Here is a 14191-nt window from a genome sequence, read left to right as displayed (position 1 = left end):
AGGAGCTGATCAGGGTAAAGACTGGAAGGCTCCTAATCAAGAGAGAAAGAAGGGAAGAAACTCACCTTCAGTGCCTGCATGCTGGGTGTGGAAAAGTGGCGTCACTCTACTCAATCACAGGTGACAGCACAAAACATGCCCAACAGACCAATAGTCTTGGATTTAAAAGCAACATCATCCTACTACCCAAGGTTCCCACTCCCAGCACGTGAAAGAAATACTCACCAGCACCTCGAAGAGGAGTGACAGTAACTTGCTGTTTGCCATGAAGGTGCTATCCAGAACACCGAGGTTAAACCAGCTCCCCAAGCACCGGAAGATTTTGATGAGCATCTTCTCATCATTGCCTGCTTTCTCCACGCACGTCATCTACAGCAGGACAAGGAAAAACTGCTTAGGAGCCACAATTTTACAAGCGAAAAAAAGAAAAACCACCCCAAAACAACAATAAAATCTCCAAAACAACTTCTTTTGAAAAGCCAACCTGGCATCTCTACGATTAACATCAAGAGCTCCTTCATGATGCTTAGCAAGATGCAGGGGGACTGGGAGAATCAGCAGTCCAGCCTGTTCGACATCACTATTTGAACTGATCCCTTCAAGAGATGTGCAAAACTTTGCACGACCAAACAGCAGTGTCATACGTACATGGAAAAAGCACTCTGACCCAGAAGATATCCACCCGGTAAGAGCCCAGGACCCCCGAGGATGCCTGCACCAGCAGAGAGGACTTCTGCATCTACTTGGTAACACTAAGGTGCCCCAAGTCCCCATGTTGTTCTTGAAATCAGGAACACAGCATTTCTGAAAGCAGCCTCTCAAGAGCAGCGAGCACCAAGCGCTGCAGCTCTCAAAGTCCACGTGAGGCACATTCAAGAAAGCAAACCGTTTCCAACACCCCTGTCCCCAGTCCCGGCTGCCCCTAAGAAGCCCCCTATCCAATGAGATGTATGGGCTGAGCCAAAACCTACCAGTCAACCTCAGCTGCTGTTACAGAAGTGAGAAAGCAGCTTGAATGTTCTCATCCATTCGCAGCCCATCAGTTTTCTGCAGAATTTTGTCTCAGGCTGACGGAGCAGAGACACTAACAAGTTTCACACATAATAAATCCCTAAAACTCAGTCTGATCTCAAATTTATATCCCTCACCACAAAATCATGACTGATGGCAAGAAGATAATCCTGAGGGTCACACCTAACCCAAAGGCCAACCGGATGACCTACACGCCACTGCGCACACAGTAGCTAGTGGCTCTTATTTCCAGTGATGGCCAAACCCTTCTGCTGCTCAGCAGCATCTAACAGCAACCCTTGCCACAGCTTAACTCCAAAGGGCGCCCTGACCTAACTAGGCTGAGGGAAAGGGAAACCAGTTGGACAGACAGAACCTGGACGAGCACCCCAGATCCTCCTTCTCCCAAGGAGCCAAGCAATTCCTCACTGACCGCCTCACACTTTAATCCTGGAGGCTGATCTTGTACTTTATCATAGTTTCTGTACTTTTTTTTTTTTTTAATTAAGCCTTTTTGTAACCCAAGAAAAGTGAGTTTAACATTTGAATCCTATGCAGGAAATTTAGTTTTGCTCTTCAGGCAGCTGGTTAAAATGCCCACGCTGGAATTTGCTAAGGAAGCTCTGGGCAGAGGAAGTCTGAACAGAGTCTCGCAGATGCAGAGCATACCGGGATAGAGAAAACCGTACGGGCACAGCCTGTACACAGCAAGGCAAGCAAACGACAGGCCCACCTGCGAAACCGCCTGCCCCCTTCTGCTCTCAGCAGCCGTAACTGCACGTGGGTCATCAGCGGCGATCCGGAGAACGGCCGCCGGACTGCTGTCAGGGGCTTTGTCCCTTCCGAGCTTGGCACAGTCACTGCAGGGGAATGTGCTCAGGGATTTAGTTTCTGCCGCTGGGGCTGGCTGACCTGGCTACGACCCTTCGTGATCCAACATTGGCTCCTCGCGTCATCTCCGATGAGGCCGTGAGCAGTCGGAGCAAGGTGATCTCGCATGCCTAACCGATCTGACAGCCACGCTTCTCCAAAGCTTCCCAGAAAAAGCACGAGGGGATGGAGACAGCTAAGAGGGAAGGCACAGCAGAGAGCTTTTGGGCAGCATAAGAGGAAGATGAAGTTTCAGAATCGAGCTAGGACTCGTTCAGAGGCAGCTAAGCCTACAGAAGAGGCGGAAGCAGGTTCCCCTAATGCCTGGGGTGGTAATGGCACGTACCTTTGTTGCGATACATGCAGTGAGTGCATCGGGGGAGAGTAAGATAGTCTTCACAGACAAGAACCAGGTTACTGATGGACAGAGGATGCACAACTCTGTGTCCTGCTACGTTTTAGTCTCCACGATCCCCCTTCCTTCAGAGTTACCGGAATAACTATGAGAAATGAAGTCTCCTTCCTACATCTCCAAGCGAAAAGCAAAACTAAGGTGTCGCACAAAGTTAAAGTGAAACATCCACCAGATGCATCTGCCACACTAATATTTCTGTTCCAACTGCTGCCTGTGGCTTTCCTTAATCAGTGTGGAAACAGAACGACGACTTTCTGCAAAGGTTTCAGATCAGGCAAAAAGCAGCATGACTGAAATTTAAAGCAAGCCCTAGGAGCCTAATTGGCTGTACTCCACCCTTTTCTTCAAGCTAAACGAACCAACTTCAGAAGTAGATGACACAAAATGAGAAGTTACAGACAAAACTACTGAGAGCCAAGTTTGATGTTGTGTCATATCAGAGAAGTTTGGAGGGACTGCAACTAACGTCCGACAGGCAAGGAGGGAAAAACGAAATCGCAGGTCACACAAGCCTGGGGGACCACAAAGTGATGCGCTATGAGAACTGAGGTTTCTCCGGGCAGAGACATCCCACCACATCCCACGGAGGAGGCATTCCCCTTCTCTCCGGCTCTTGACAGCACCCCCAGAACACTGCCCATTTCCGAGCAGCACGGTACTGGGGTCGTGCAAAGACACGGCATGCCTAGAGCTAGAAAAGACCTGCAAGAAATATCAGTTAAAGGAGAAGAGAACAGATTCACACGCAAAACTAAAAACCTACATGCAGCTGTGCTCCTCAGTGAAACGGAAATCTAAACTACAGTCTAACAGCAAAGGGGACACCCACATATCAAAGGGAGACGGGGCAGCTTCTGTGATTCTGTAATTCAGAGAAATGGCATAAAAATGCCGCAGCAAAATACGTGTAATTTAAACTGGATAAAGCATTAGGGATCTGAAGTAAAGTCCTTCTGTATTCAATTGCTACAACTCAATTACCAGAGGAATACCGGTCAGCAGACCAGCCAGGCAAAAGAAAGGCAGCTGGAAGACAGCAGTGAGACACCACAGACCCAGGAGGGCAAGGCAGCAAAGCTAGGAAAGATGGGGCTGCAAAGCACAGAAATGACTTTGGACTGGATACTGTAATTAAACGCACCAAAGTTTGACTCCACCTGGAGTATGGTGACATTAACCAGCTGCTTGGCGGAATTACAGTCTTAATATGCACAGCCAAGGGTACATTATCTCGCTTTATTTAAGCAAGCACTGTGAAATGGTAAAAATCACAGGAAGCTCTAGGAGCTAAGGTACACGCTTCATTTGAATCTTAAGTCGGGGATCAGATGGGCCACTCATTTCCTGAACTCAGACAACACTGCAAAAAAATGAGAAGTGGCTCTCTGGAAAGGAAGGAGCTGGCAGGGAGCAGGGCTGGATTCATTTCAACCATCTCCTTTCAGCCTCTGAAGCTTATATCCTGCTCCCCAAATGTGCCCTGTTTTGGGGCCCAAAACAATCCGGCTCCTGGAGAGCCTGAATGCTCCTTCAAAGGGGAAACACCTCTAAAAAAAGACCAGGAAATTTGGCTGTATTCTCCCCACTCGGGCAGTTTTAATGTTGTCACAGTAATACCACTTGGCCAATGCTGAACACAACGCACAGCTAAACACACATCCTCAGCTTATCACACATGTACTTATGTTTGAAGAGCAGAGGGCATGAGGAGCGACAGAAATCCAAGCCTCTAAGTACCTGACTGCCCCTCTTCTAACAGATCTGTACACGTACCATAATGGGCTGACGCAATTTCTTGCTCAGCCATCAGATAACCCAGAACTGCCACAGCCTGTGCATGAATTCAGTCCTAGCCAACTACCGGACTGACAGTGCAGGAGACTAATGGCACTCTCCTGAACTTAAACATACCGGCCTGGAAGACAAGCCCCGACACTCTGCATCATCGCTTACAACGACGACACAATCCTCACGTGGAGAGTTCAGTTGAGAGGATGAGAAAGTTATTAAGTTTCCATAACCAGCTGAATTCTCAGTCCAGTGCTAACAATAGAAACCTTACTGTGATTCTGATTAAGACTTTCATCCATTTGGAACCGGACTATAAAATCAGCCTGTTTCACACAGACTTCCTGCCAGCTGCCAAACAGCTTTTTGATCATGCCCAACCTGGAATAACCAGAATCGATGACACAGAGGGGGAAAAAACGACTGCATGAACTTCCTCAGCGGTTTAAGAGCGCTCAGTCACTGCGAGCGTCACATCTCCTTACCAGCAGAGAGATGACCGTGCTGGAATAGTAAGCCAGATCCTCTATGATTTCAGTACGGCGGTTGGCTCCAATGCGCAAGGATCGGCTGTGAACCTCCTCTGGCAGCACCGTGAGGATTTCCAGCAAAAAGGGCAGCGATGTAACATCATTACTGTACCTGAAACAAAGGAGAGGAAGGACAGTGCATGAAGGCAGGTGGTAGCTAAGCACACACAAAAAAGCTAAATACTGTAAATTAGGTTACACAGCTGGAGATGGAAGAGTTATTCCAGACACACTTGAGTGTCCAGCTGTACAGGCAGAGCACTGATGAGATGTATCTGACTCGATGGTAAAGCTCAAAATTTTTAACAACCAGTTTGAGAAAAATGGCAAAAGTTGTCCTGTCCTACAAGCAAATCAAGTCCAACTGCCATTGCCCAGACAAATTAAATTCCTTCCCCTTTCAGCAATACCATGGGACCACCATAGCATGGTGATACTGTCCGGAACAAGACAGTCTCAGCATAATAGTACTACAGCACGTGATATCCCATGTCAGTGAACACACGGCAGCCCCACGCTAGTGAAAAACTCCATCAAACAAAAATTGGGCACAGCTGCACCGGCAAAGCGAATGCAGCGCCTCAGGACAGCGAACAGCAGCAAGAGCTGACTGAAGAGCAGCAGTGAAGGACTTGAGCTTGCTGTTCAATCCTGCACTAGAGGCTAAAAATGGGAGGGGACGAGGGATCATAAAGCAACAAAAACAGGAGACGAGAAAAATCAGTGTGGCTCAAAGTCGAGCTCACAGAGTTGTGCACTGCCTCTATCACACAGGGACGTACACAGACTCGCTTCCTCCCCTCTAGCCTATCTCCCTGCTATAATCCAAGCCACTAAGTTATTGATCAGGACACTTCCCTGTTCCCTGGCCATTTCCTGCTGTGTGCCTTTTTGGATCGTGCAGGTTCACCCACTACTGTTTACTCAATGAACAATTCAGAGTTTAATGATATAAGCAGTTACTTACTTTTCAACCAGTGTTTGTACGCAGCCTTTCCAAGAAGCCATTTGCAGGGCAAGGTCTGCTATTGCTAAAGCAAGCTAAAAGGGGAGGAGAAGAGGAGAAAAAACAGAGCTCAGACTAGTGATTGTTGAAATCCTACTGTTAAAACCAAGACTCCTAGATTCCACCCAACAGCACAGGGGAAAGGGTGCCGACCCTCGGTCAAACCTGTGCTCGTCTGGGCTCGTAGGTAACACAGGGCTTGCAGGGCAGGGGGAGTTAATTCACCGTATCCCTGGTGTGTGCATAATCCCTTTGGGAAAGAAGGGGCTACACAACAGATCTTAGCAGTTTGTCTCTTGCGGATGATGTACTCGGTGACGGAGAGCATGTGATCTTCTAAGATACCTATTTGTCAGAGGTATTTCTAGCGGATCTGCGGCAGTGCTGGCCCTATCACTCCCCCACAGGCAACACACTCAGTTCTGTCAGGCTGAGGAGCTGGGGGTCTGTAAGACTGAACTACTCCTTGCATCCTCCTATACCATCACACACCTGCCTGTGCTTTCCCAGCTACAGAGAAAACGTTTCAAGTTGGCTGTCAGAAGGTATAGTGCAAACATCCTTCCTTTAGTATCTTATCTATTCTCAAATGTTACAAGCTTGGCTATGGATTTTTTTGGAATCAAAAAAAAATCATCCAGACCCAATCCTACTGCAACTGTGGTCAAGTTCAGTACGCCTGCTGCCCCGACAGGAACAGGCGATATCCTCCTTTGGGTTATTTAGGGTCTGAACAGCCAGCCTAGCCTCAGTCTGCACAGTGTCGAACATCACTGTGCCACAAAGCTGTGTCAGCGAGACGGAGGCATAACTGGAACGCATGTTCTCAGATGGAAGAGGTCCTCTGAGAACATAAAAGCACTTCAGAAGAAGCCCTTCCAGTCGCTCAGAGCGCTGCTGGGCAAATCTGCCCTTTGCTTCCATTGCTGAGAGCAGAAAACCCCCCCAGGAACAGCTGTTCCTCCTCTCACTCTCTCCAAACAGCAAACAACGGGATGAAGTAGTTGATTTAACTAAAGGAGTCAAATGATCAGCAAGAGCAAACAATCCTGTACTGGAGACACGACCGGCTGGCTGCAGGCATTGACTTTCTCTGTTATCCCTGCTTTGCGCTGGAGGAAAAGCGACCAAGGGAGACCAAAGGCTGTTTCAAAAAAAAAAACAGAAGTGACAGAGCCGGAGATGGCCACAGTCGGTGTGACCTGCAGCATCTATCCTGCCTCCTCCAAGCAAGCCAGCAATTACTGTAAAGAACGGCTCTAGCAGGGCTGTGACACAAGCCCGGCTACCAGTCTGCTCTGAGCAGCCCATTAAGACTAACTGTCCAGGCTTTACTGTTGAATGCAAGCCTCAGACTTCTTTCACTTGCAGCCATTTAGAGAACGGCTCCTTCCCCCTTCTCCGCTCAACGCAGGGCCTACCTGGGTTACGATGACAGGTGACAGGTCTTTCAAGTTCTGGATGTGGGACAGCAACGAGTCCCGTAACGAAGCATGCGAATCTGTGGGGAGCTCATAGAATGAAGTCTGAATCTTCATCTTCATGGTCTGCGCTGCGAAATAGCACGATTCCACATCCTGCCGGATCTGCAGCAGCTGGTCTGAGATCTCCCACGCGTGAACCTAGAGAGAGGCCACAGCATCATCAGCAAGCAGGAGGAGAAACGTGGAACAAATTCAGTAGGTACCAGCAGGCTTGAAGTGGGTTTTCTACAATACAAAGCCACGTATTGAGACAAGGGAAAGCCCAAATTCCTACAGATGAAAGCACACATGTCCCCGGCCGTTTCTCCAGGGAAGACTGTCAGCAGAGGAGTCCATGCCGAGCACATTGCTGCAGGGCCTGGTGCCAGGGCAGTGACACCTGCCCGATACCTCACACAAGCAGAGCAGTTTCCAGCACACGCCTGGCATCAGCAGAGCTGCTCGGTGCCTCGGTTACCTGAATTCCCTCTGGGAGAACAGATTAGAGAGCATATCTGATGCACGTCCTTGCACTAAAAAGCTACAAGAGAGGCTTTTCAGGCTATGACGGGTAATTGCTGCTCCTATTACGTATCAATGAGAATGGAGGGAGCTCAGCAAGGGACAAAAGGAAAAAAGAAGACAGTATAAAGGTCTCCCCTGATCAAAATAATGACATGTAATTGCAAGATCGAAGTCATCAGGCAAATCTCCAGTGCTAGCAGCATACACTGGAGCCGACGACTCCACAGCAGACTGGGGATACACTAAAGATCTTGGAAGGGAGCCAGCAGAGAGGGAAATCAGTGGCTCATCTGTCTGGCCAGAGAAAGGAGAGATGCAAAGAACAGCCCTCTGACTGGTATAAAGTGAAGGCTTTGCCCTCTCTGGAGCACTGGACCTCAGTCTACCAGGAGAGAGCTAAGTAAGCCAGGGGACCGGCCCCCGCATGCGGGCATTACCTGCCAGACCGGTGTGCCACCCGCACGTTCCCAAGATGACGCAAAGCAAACTCAGCAGCATCAACAAGCCAAACTGCCGTGACAGAAGATAGGAAAATACTCCTTCCTCCCCCGCCCTGGGTTATGCCTACATCAGTCCTGGAAGCCTGGCTCGTCTCCACGGAGGAGAAGAAACCTGATATAAGGGACAACACTGAAAGCTGGCGTTGGGGCAGTACAACAGGGACAGAATTACCAGTTGCAACCTGTTTGTAAGGGAACGGGCAGACACAGAGAACAAGCACTTCACACCGCGGACACCAACCAGACCTGCTGAAGACTTACTGCACGGGGCTCAGGGGGAAAACTAAGCAAGCCGGGGAAGGAAAGCTCAGTCAGGTCCACCAGCCGTCGCTGAACCCAACCACAGAAGAGCAGGGCTACTGCTGGAGAACTTGAGCAAAGTTTGGAAAGAAACTATTAGCAGTGAAGAGGACTATCAGAACTGAAGAAGACATCTTTCTTTGGAAAGACACTTTATTTTGGTAAGTGTATTTGTTTTTGTTACATATTAAAATTATTGTTTTGTTTTTCCAAAACACTTGAAATCTGAATTTTTTTGTGTGCACATTTCAGCTCAAACCGAACAAGTCACACAATTTACCCTGTGCTCTCCTGCTACTAGAGGCATGTGACTGACGTCAAGTGACTCACCCTACTCTTCTGACACGCACCACGAAAAAAACTGCTGGACCCAAGCCTCTATTTTCCATGGACCCTCAGAAGTGACAGGCCAACCACATCCAACAGTCATCACGTTACGTTTTCTATCACTGTAATCACTGTGAAAGTCACTCTGTTGAACTCCAGAAGATATCCCCACATATAAAATAAGGGGAATGAGTCATGGGACTGGAACATGGCAGTTATTTCTAATTCTTTTCACTGGGGGAAACAAAAGACACTTCCAACCAACAGCACCCATAGGCAAACATCTTACCCCAAAACAAGGAGCTCCCTGAAAGCTGTGTATTAATGCCCAACAGACCAGGATCCACCCCCAAGACAGAGGAATACTTTAGCGAAAGTCTATCCAGGTCCAACAGCATCATCAAGGGAACAACTAAATAAATGTATTACAATATTAATCTCCTCATGTATTGTACAATGGATTCTGTTTGCCTGCCTTTTAAAAAACATATTACAAACAAAAATCCAAGGGGTGATATAGGCCATCGCTAGATGTAGACGGCAACGTTCTTCATGCACTTTTTGCGGCTGCTACGATGAACAGAAACCCCAGGAGAAAAGACATCCTCTTACTGTACCTGGAGGAAACCTCTACGTGGAAAAGCAGATCCATACCGTAGCCTTCCCCTAGTCCTTCCCAATCACGGCTGAAGCTCCCGTCCCTTTGCCACCCCTCTCCTTGTCACACACGTGGCACTAGACAAGACTACACAGCCTGCTCTTTTTCCATACCCACATACATCGACCTCTGCTCTGTAGCCTACATATAGGGAATAAGCACACAGGGAGGAAAAGCTTTTCAGCAAGCGCTCATCCCCTGGCCCCGGTTAGCTACCGGAACAGCAGAGCCGTATACCCCACGGGGCCGCCGCGTGCAGCAGCGCTGGGAGGCAGCGATCCAGCCCAGCGAGCCGCTCTCGCCGCGGCCGGGCTGCACAACAACAGACGTGTAACGAGCCCCGTCGTGTAACGAGGGCTTTTTTTGGTGACAATACAGTTTGGGTTCAGGAGGTTATGCAAACTACCTGCGCGAACATCTCCAAACCCGAATGGAGGGCTCCGTCAGGCATCCCTGGTGCACCAGGGCTACCGTGAAACCCACGTCTTGATCACACATACTTTTATTTTTCAAGCTTCAAACCCCCTCTGCACAAGGGCAGCTTGGCGTTAACTCTCCCCAGCCCCGAAAGATAAAATAAGACACACTACTGCCTCTTTAAACACTGGTAATTTTTGCACTACGTGAACCTAAGGAGGAGTTAAAATGAGCTGATGTCTTTATAATAGAGCGGGATTACCGCTCTTCGGTTTAGCATGGTTAAAACATAAGAAATTCAACCGACTTGGACTAGGAAGCGGCACTTCAGAGGAGCACTTCTGAGCTTGACCATGCTATGTGGCAGTGGCTTTGCAGCCCTCATCTACGATACCCTTTAAGCCACAAGACTTCCCTGAATTAAATCCAATGCAAACTAAAGCCTCTACTAAAAAAAAAAAAAAAAAAGTCCTGATTTCAGACTTGGTAGTGAAGGAGATTCAATCATAACCTTTGGCAAGTTGTTCCTGTGGTTAAATACTCATTTAAAAAATATGCAGTCTGTCTAGCCTCATCTTCCAGCTGTATCACCATATCTTCAGAGGGAAGACCGCATCTGTCATCAAGTACTTGTTCCTGCATAGGCAAAATAAGTATAGACTGAGCTTCTCAGTTCTGTCAGTAAAGACTGGGAAATCCTCACATCTTACCGCCATCCAAGAGCTCTCCCAACTCTCCAGCTCAACTTCTCTCTTGAACCTAGGCCTCACGGTTAGCACCTGTAAACATGGGGCTTGGATTCTTCCATGAAGTTCTCTTGAACTTCTCCAGTGATCAATAACACTTATAGTAATAATAAAATGTTAAGGAGTTCAGAGTTGCCAGTCTTAACTTCCAATGAAAGCCTTTTGCTTGGTGTTTTCTCTGGACTGCCTCCAGGCCTTCACACCCCCAGCCAAAAAGAAATAGTAGGCACAGGGGTTAGGCCAATAAATCCAAGTTCAATGGTACACAGAGCTCATCCAGCCCCTTTAAACACTCTTGTATCCAAGTTTATTGGATCTCACAATTAAAAGGCGCTCAGCTCGAGTTTCTTTCTTTCACATCTCAACACTACACTGGATAGCATTTCATTATGTCACATGAATTTATTGCCTGGATTTTCCCAAATATAAAACAAATTTGCCACTTCTCTTCCATGCACAATCATGCATTCCACCATCTCCACCTAGAAACAGAGCAACACCAGAATTCAAATTTTGCTTTTAATATACTTGAAAAGCCTTCTTCAAATTCCTTTCTCCTCACCAGTCTTCTACCATTCAGAGACTGCTTATGCACGAGCAGTTTTGCCTTTCTTCCAGCTGTTGGAGCTGCCGTCATTCCCCCTCTCAGTTGAGATATGCGCTGCAGTTCCTTTCTTTGCTTTCTTAAACGGACAAGGGCTTCCTGGAAGGCAGCCAAGCACTCCTCAGTTTCTAATCATCATTCATATCACTTTTTGACTGATTTAACTCATAATTGTTTCCAAATGCAGAAGAGTTGCCCATTCGAAAGCACCAGAAGAATACGATCAAAGTCTGGACTTCACTGCGTTCGAACATTTACAAATGAAGAGACAGAAAAATCACCATCATTTTCATCTCAGCTTCTACCTGTTCTTTGTTCTGGGATCATCTCTTCTACATCAGAATTCATCTTGAAAGGCAAGTTAGCCACACAGGATTGTATCGCTTCCGTTCAAAAATCTACCTATACATTATAGGAAACTGCTGCGGGCTTTGCCTGTCCACTTCTCCAACACATCATGGGTGGATGCTTAAGACAGCAGACATCCAGGTTTAGTGGTCAGGCACACACCAAACAGGCAGTGGTCTGCAATGCCGCTCGTGGGGGAAAGACAAGGGAATGAGCAGTGTGCCGAGTTGTTCAAGACTTCAGGTCAAGGTCAGCACGATCCAGTCTTGTTCCCCATGAAAATCAGGCTCTTTCGCATACTATAAAGTAAAGCACTGATTTCTTCACGTTCAGGAAGTAAGAGAGGGCCCAGCTCCTGAATCTACTCCTTGAAATTTTGCTGGAAAATATTTATAAGGCCATTTCAGCCCATAAGTTAGTACCTGAGCTGTCAAATCCGAAAGTATGCAGACACGAGACCCTCAGACCACCCTGAGAAGTTCAGCACTCTGGTGTTCTCCAGTCTCTTCTCCCCTTTCTCCATTTAGCTCAACTCGGAAGAAATTCAAGAAAACGTGCATCCAAATGCAACCGAAAGAGTCAGAAGAAAGTGCAATAACTGCCTTAATGCTCAGCCTGACCAGTGGGTGAATACATCACATGCCACAATTAGCTGCAATATCCAGACATGAGCAGAAGGACAGTTTCACTCTTTACAGCTTTAAATAAGACATAGCACATGTTCTCTATGGGCCCATAATTTCACTTTAAATGCAGGTCCCTGTCACATTTCTGCCCTGCATGAGGTTGGCTGCATTAGATCATACATCCAGACAGTCTTCATCTCAAACACCAGACTAGTGTTTCTCCTACGAATTGCTTCCGTCTTTGAATTGTGCTGCAGTCCCTGTCGGCAACAGGTTGGAGAAGGGACGGCCAAGCCCCAAGCCTGCTGCGGCCGTACGAGCACGACAAGGCTCCTGTGCGCGGGCGCGCGGCCAGCCGAACCTGCCTTCTGCAGAGCTCGTTTTCAAAGGGAACCCGGCAGGCTTTGAAGCCATCGCTAGCGATGTTCAACGCAAGAGTCTTTCAGAAGCTGCCTCCTTTAAAACAAGCTCCTGGGCTCTTGTGAGGCTTTGATCCTGCCTTTGCAGCTGTTCTGTGCCTCTGTGACCACAGTCTATATTAAATAAACTCTCCCCAATAACTCCAGCTATTACCAAAACCATATTATATAACTTGCCTGTGAAAACTTCAACACAGGGAGCAGCAAAAACTGGGAGGTGTTTCTGATAGAAATATCCCTACGGCTTTGTTTATACTCATCAATTAATTCCCAAGCTGGTAACGAAGAAAAAGCCCTTCTCAAGAAATTAAAAAAACTAACTACAGCATCTAGAACCACACTAGACCCTCTGCTAATTGTATTAAAACATTACTCAACCGCATTAACAGACACATTTTCCCCGGCCTTTGGATTTGAACAACTGCACACTGAAACAGCAGCAGCAGCAGCAAGGGGGATTCAGCAAGGAAGCGGGTGAGGAGATCCTACCAAACAGCTTGCAAAACCAAAGCCAGGGAACGCCAGCTCTGCTCTGCAGCTGAGAACCTAGTGATGTAGAAATTACTGATTTAACACAGACGGCAAATTAATGGTTTAGTGAACACAAAATCACTGACAGTACTAAAAGAAGCGTGTGCCAAAAATTTACTTCAGCGTATTCAGAAACTATATAAACCCTTCAAGAGCTGAAACAAGTTGTTTTGCGTTCCCTCAGACAGCTCCAGGTACGATTATTTGGACTGCCAATCAACATACATACTAAAAAAAACACTGAAGTTGTATTTAGCAAAAATAGATGTGTACGGCAGCAGAACACCTAGGGAAGATCTTCAGAGGCGTCAACTTGGGAAAATAAATACATAAATAAATGCTTAGCCTTTGACTGCAGCTATCAGATACCCGAGTTCTACTTTGCCCAGTTCACTACATCAACTGCATAGCTGGCTCCCTCTTCCCCTGAAGAGCTCACAAGACCCTTTTGAATACAAGAACAGCAAAATATTTATTTTTAAGAAGCTTACGGTAAAGACTTCCGAAGCGTAGCTCAGGGAATGACATTTACAGGGAGCAGCACGAGGATCTGACATTTCTAGAAGTCTGTCATTTAAAGAGTGCTGCGTGGCACCCCAAACAACTTGCGCCACGTTCCAGACACCTACAAATCCCTACTGCTTGACACAACGTAATACCTGCTTCACTCCTGCAGAGCAAGGCAGACACCTCCTTCCTGACCAGAGAAGTCTCCAAAGCTGTACGGGAGCACATGTAGAGAAGACAACCTAGCAGAGCTGTGGGAAGCTTTGATAATATACTGAAATCTTAATGATACGCACAAGCAAAGCATAGAGTTACCATGCTGGAAGATGGGCCAGCTAGTCTCCAAATCCACTCCTACGAGGTTGAGTCTCCAAGCTCTTAGTCCAAACTACTGTCAAGAAGACTATCTCACTAGTGATCAGAGGGCAGCCAAGTACTTTTGGAGACTAACACAGTTGGGGAATTTTTCTGGGCATGTGACAAGAAAGTATTTCCAAGATGAAAAAGAAAAAACAAAAAAATGGGGGAGGGAAGGGGGCGGAAGCAAATTAAGAGCATCCTTCAGATTACAACCACTTACGGGAAGGAAGACAATGTATC

The 14191-nt window shown here is 47.3% G+C and overlaps 1 protein-coding gene across 1 annotated transcript in view; it reads right to left on the bottom strand.

The window, feature by feature from the left end:
- Positions 1–14191, bottom strand: part of TNPO3 (transportin 3) — a 50814-nt gene that overhangs the window by 23432 nt on the left and 13191 nt on the right. Inside the window, exons 2-5 of the mRNA XM_067317595.1 lie at positions 7042–7242; positions 5582–5655; positions 4570–4726; positions 226–369 (exon numbers count right to left, since the gene is read on the bottom strand). Coding sequence (XP_067173696.1) covers positions 226–369; positions 4570–4726; positions 5582–5655; positions 7042–7242 — 576 coding nt within the window. The remainder of the gene's footprint in view (positions 1–225; positions 370–4569; positions 4727–5581; positions 5656–7041; positions 7243–14191) is intronic.

The sequence above is a fragment of the Apteryx mantelli genome, chromosome 1 (genome assembly GCF_036417845.1).
Source record: "Apteryx mantelli isolate bAptMan1 chromosome 1, bAptMan1.hap1, whole genome shotgun sequence".
Classification (NCBI taxonomy): domain Eukaryota; kingdom Metazoa; phylum Chordata; class Aves; order Apterygiformes; family Apterygidae; genus Apteryx; species Apteryx mantelli.
Note: the sequence above shows the minus strand (reverse complement) of the source record. Positions and strands in the feature narration are given on the sequence as shown.